Here is a 4,420-nt window from a genome sequence, read left to right as displayed (position 1 = left end):
GTCGATGCAATCAGCTGGTTTTCCTTAGATAGAAAACTTTGAATCAATCTGACTGGATGATCTGGTGAACTGGTAAGTGACCTGAGATGACATGATGGGAATTGAAGCTATAGAAATACAATGAATAAAGTTGGCTGCCTCGTTTTGTTTTGCTTCTTTCTGGGGTGTTATTAGGTCATGTGATTCCTACCCAGCAATAGATCATTGTTCTTGACTAGGAACAAAGCATAGCAGAGAAACCAGGGGTGAACCATACAGTTAACCCAGGATACAGAGGTTCAGTGAAGGTGGTGCTGAAGGTGAAGAGGTGGATCAGTGAGTCAGAGGAGACTCTGTAGAAGGACAGGATGCCAGCAGGATAATCCACATACACTGCTACTCTGTTGGAGGAGGACGAGGAGGACGAGGAGGAGGACGAGGAGGAGGAGGAGCAAAATACATTCGTTTCTCCATTATTGTGACAGACAGAGTAACCATCATCAGAGCAGTCCAAGCTCCAGGACTGAGCATTTCTTCCAAGCACACAGTCCTTACTGTTTCCTTTCCTCTTGATTCTTCTGTAACTCACTGATATATAAACCCTTCCACTCCACTTGACCTCCCAGTAACAGCGACCAGTCAGGGCATCACTACACAGGAGTTGAGGCCAGTACTCAAATCTGTCAGGGTGATCAGGATACGAGTGATCTTCATCCATCCAGGTCACCTTCCTGTTGCCTTCTGACAGTTTCAGGTTTCTGTTCACTGTGTTTGTATCGATTGTGAGCTGACAGGAATCTGATGGAGAGAATAAACACGATCCAGCTGCAGTTAGTGATCAATTATTGACTCTTTGATGAAAACGATGGATGAAAATGTGAGCTGCTTCGTTGTCAGGAATCAAATAAAAAACACACTTACACTTCCTCAGACCCGGTGTCAACCATCTGTCTCCAGCAGGCTCCATCCTAAAAGAAAGAAGGGGGGGTCAGTTATGGCCCACTCTGAAAAAATCTCATCTACAAATCGCTCAACCAGGGTTTATATCATAGATCAGATTGTTCCTTATGTTCCTAAAGCCGGGGTACAAGTTGCGATATTTTTCAGTCGTTTCACGCAGCTACTGCTCACACTGCACGACTAAATGCAGGGTTTCGTTGTACAGTGAGAGTTCGCAGCTTACGATTTATGTTTGGCCCGATGCTCTGATGCGATCTACCTGCTCACACTGTACGTCTATAAACCAGGTGGGACTCAGCTCCGCAGTGAGATGGCGCTACTGGGACTCGTCTATCTGGAAGCCAAACCAGTAGCAGAGGAACATGAAGCTCACTAGAGTGAAACGCGCTGCCTTGGATATTTGGGCGGTTTAGTGCTGAAAGCCCTAAAAAGAAAAGGAGACGACGTATTTGGACAAAGACATGGCTGAGCTAACGAGGCTACTACGGTCTGTCAGATTGATAGAAAGAACTCTATTTCACTTATTGCCCCCCCGCCATGCTGCTGGGTTTATATCTGAGAGGAAGAATAAAAAGAAAAACCCCTTTGCACATGCGCCTTGAGCGATTTGCCCAACGACGGTCGTAAGAAATGATTTATGATTCCTGATCGGGAGGTGGTCGTGAGAGGCTGATCGCCCCTTGTAACCCTCTGTATACTACACAACTCACGATCAGGCTGAAAGTCGGCCCGATCAAACGATTCTCGCACGGCTGGAAAATTGCCCCAAAAATCGCACAGTGTAGGCCCGGCTTAACAGAGCACTTGGCTCTCAATCTGCAGGTTTACTAGTGGTTCCTAGAATTTCTAAAAGTAGAATGGGAGGCAGATCTTTTAGTTATCAGGCTCCTCTCCTGTGGAACCAACTACCAGTTTTAGTCCGTGAGGCAGACACCCTGTCTACTTTTAAGGCTAGGCTTAAAACTTTCCTTTTTGATAAAGCTTCTAGTTAGAGTGGCTCAGGTTATCCTGATCTATCTCTATAGTTCTGCTGCTATAGGCTTAGACTGCTGGAGGACATAGGGACACCTTTTTCATCATTCTGCTTCATTCTATCTCTATTCTCCCACTCTGCAGAATCTGTTAGTTCAATCTCTAACGTTCTGCTTCTTTTTCTATGTCTGCTTCTGTCTCCTTGAACCCCAGTGGGCCTCAGCAGATGGCCGCTCACACTGAGCCTGGTTCTGCTGGAGGTTTCTTCCTGTTCAAAGGGAGTTTTTCCTCTCCACTGTCGCTACAAGCATGCTTAGTGTGAGGGATTGCTGAAGAGTCAATGAGTCGATGCAATCAGCTGGTTTTCCTTAGATAGAAAACTTTGAATCAATCTGACTGGATGATCTGGTGAACTGGAAAGTGACCTGAGATGACATGATGTGAATTGGAGCTATAGAAATACACTGAATAGAAAATTGAATTGAATTAATTGCACCCCCAACCCCACAATGAGTCGTAAGAAAAATGAGGTGATAAAATTGTTTTCAGCACACATGTTAAACCCTTTGGATTCAAAGTAAATGAAAATATTATCATTCATTGCAATATAAAAACAAACAAAATTTAGGATTAATTTTTTTTTTCCACCCAGCAAAATTTTAACTGTGACAGGAACGTCTTATAGAAAATTATTTGTGTCAATGATACATATCTGTACCTGAGAGTCTCCAGTATCCAGTGTGGATTTTTTAGTCCAGCTGAGAGTAGCTTTGCTCCTCTTTCTCCTGGATGGTTATAACTCACGTCCAGCTCTCTCAAATGGGAGGGATTGGAGCTTAAAGCTGAGGCCAGAGAAACACAGCCTTCCTCCTTGATCAGACAGCCAGAAAGCCTTCAGAAACAAAACACATATATATATAGCCCATAATGAGAAGACAATTGAAGCTGAAGCCTTCTATTATAAATTGTCACTAAATTATTACCCTTAATTAACCACTAATCAGTCATTGGTATTCATAGTTGGAATATGTACTAAAATTCAAAACAAAGAGTTACAATATTTTTATATTGATACTGATTATAATAAGTAATAAAGAAAAAAATCTCTTTATTGTCCCACAATGGAGAAATGAACTCTCTGCATTTAACCCATCCCCTTGGGGAGCCACACAATGACACAATGCCTTTGTGTGGCACCTGGGAAGCAATGTGGGGTTAAGGGTCTTTGCTCAGGGACCCAGAGTGGCAGTCTGTGGGGATCGAACCAGCTCCTTGCAACCTTCTCAGAGAATTTCAAAACAGTTAAAAACAATCCACTGTTCTTTGTTTCCAAGTTTGAAGACATTTCTCTTCCATCCAGGAATATTTTTCAACCCCCATTCCAAAGGGGGGGACCCGTTCATCCGTTTCTATTTGCATGTTTTCTAAACTAAAACCAGGCTTTGTTGGGCTGCTGGATAAAACCTGGAACTAAACACTATTTCTGACATTTTGAATTGAAAAATCTTCCTGGATGGGAAGAGAAACGTCTTTAAACTTGGAAACAAAGTCCAGAGGATTGATTTTAACTTTTTTTTGAATTTTTTGGAATGACTACGACCTGGATGACTGAGAATCTTCACCAGCATACTTCTAAAAGCACAAGTGCTCTAACCATTAGGCCAGGGGTGCTCAAGTCCAGTCTTTAAGAGCTGCTATCCTGACACATTTTGATGTACCCCATTCTGAACACACCTAATTCAAATGAGTGGCTTGTTACCATTCCTCTGCTGGGCTAAATGTGGGATTGAGTCTTTCGATTCAGGTGTGTTTGAGAAGAGATGCATCTAAAAGTTACAGGATGATAGCTCTTGAGGACTGTACTTGTGCACCCCTAGATTAGGCCATCACTCCCCTCCTCTCTATTGCATTACCATCAGGTCAATTTTATATTTTCATTAGTTACTTTAATACACAAAAACAGACATATGACTTAATCAAGAAACAAAAATACAAAAAAAATGAATTCAACAAAAACATTTAATGTATTTTTTGTCCACATATACATTTAATAAGTCTACATATTAATAGGTAGAAGGAATAGATGATACATCTTTACCTGAGGGTTTCTATTTTAGATTGCAAATTCTTCAGTCCCACAGACAATAGCTTTGCTCCTGAGCTCTTCAGGTCATTGTTGCTCAAGTCCACTTTCCTTAGACTGGAAGATTGGCAGCTGAGAACTGAAGCTAAAGCTTTACAGCTTTCCTCTGTGAGGTTGCAGTTATTCAGACTGAAAGGAATAAGAGAATTTGTTAACAACTAATCTTTTTATTAATCTTAATATCAGTAAACTTAACCATATAAAGAGAACTAACAAAGTAGTTGAAGGTGTTGCTATATACTAGGAGTGGAACGGTTCACAAAATCCATGATTCGGTTCGCGGTTTTGTGGTCACAGATTTCGGTTCAGTATATGTTGATTGTTAGCCTGACATGTTGGTCATGTTGCTGTTAGCATAAACAAAAC

At 41.7% G+C, this 4,420-nt stretch overlaps 1 protein-coding gene across 1 annotated transcript in view; it reads right to left on the bottom strand.

Annotated features, from left to right (window-relative positions):
• The window catches only part of LOC107096021 (protein NLRC3-like), a 29,520-nt gene that overhangs the window by 9,980 nt on the left and 15,120 nt on the right, over nt 1-4,420 (bottom strand). Inside the window, exons 6-9 of the mRNA XM_015392472.1 lie at nt 4,010-4,183; nt 2,630-2,803; nt 901-947; nt 122-777 (exon numbers count right to left, since the gene is read on the bottom strand). Coding sequence (XP_015247958.1) covers nt 215-777; nt 901-947; nt 2,630-2,803; nt 4,010-4,183 — 958 coding nt within the window. The 3' untranslated portion in view covers nt 122-214. The remainder of the gene's footprint in view (nt 1-121; nt 778-900; nt 948-2,629; nt 2,804-4,009; nt 4,184-4,420) is intronic.

The sequence above is a fragment of the Cyprinodon variegatus genome, unplaced genomic scaffold, assembly GCF_000732505.1.
Source record: "Cyprinodon variegatus isolate N-32 unplaced genomic scaffold, C_variegatus-1.0 Scaffold592, whole genome shotgun sequence".
Taxonomy (NCBI): Eukaryota; Metazoa; Chordata; class Actinopteri; order Cyprinodontiformes; family Cyprinodontidae; genus Cyprinodon; species Cyprinodon variegatus.
This window is presented reverse-complemented; position numbering and strand designations above follow the sequence as displayed.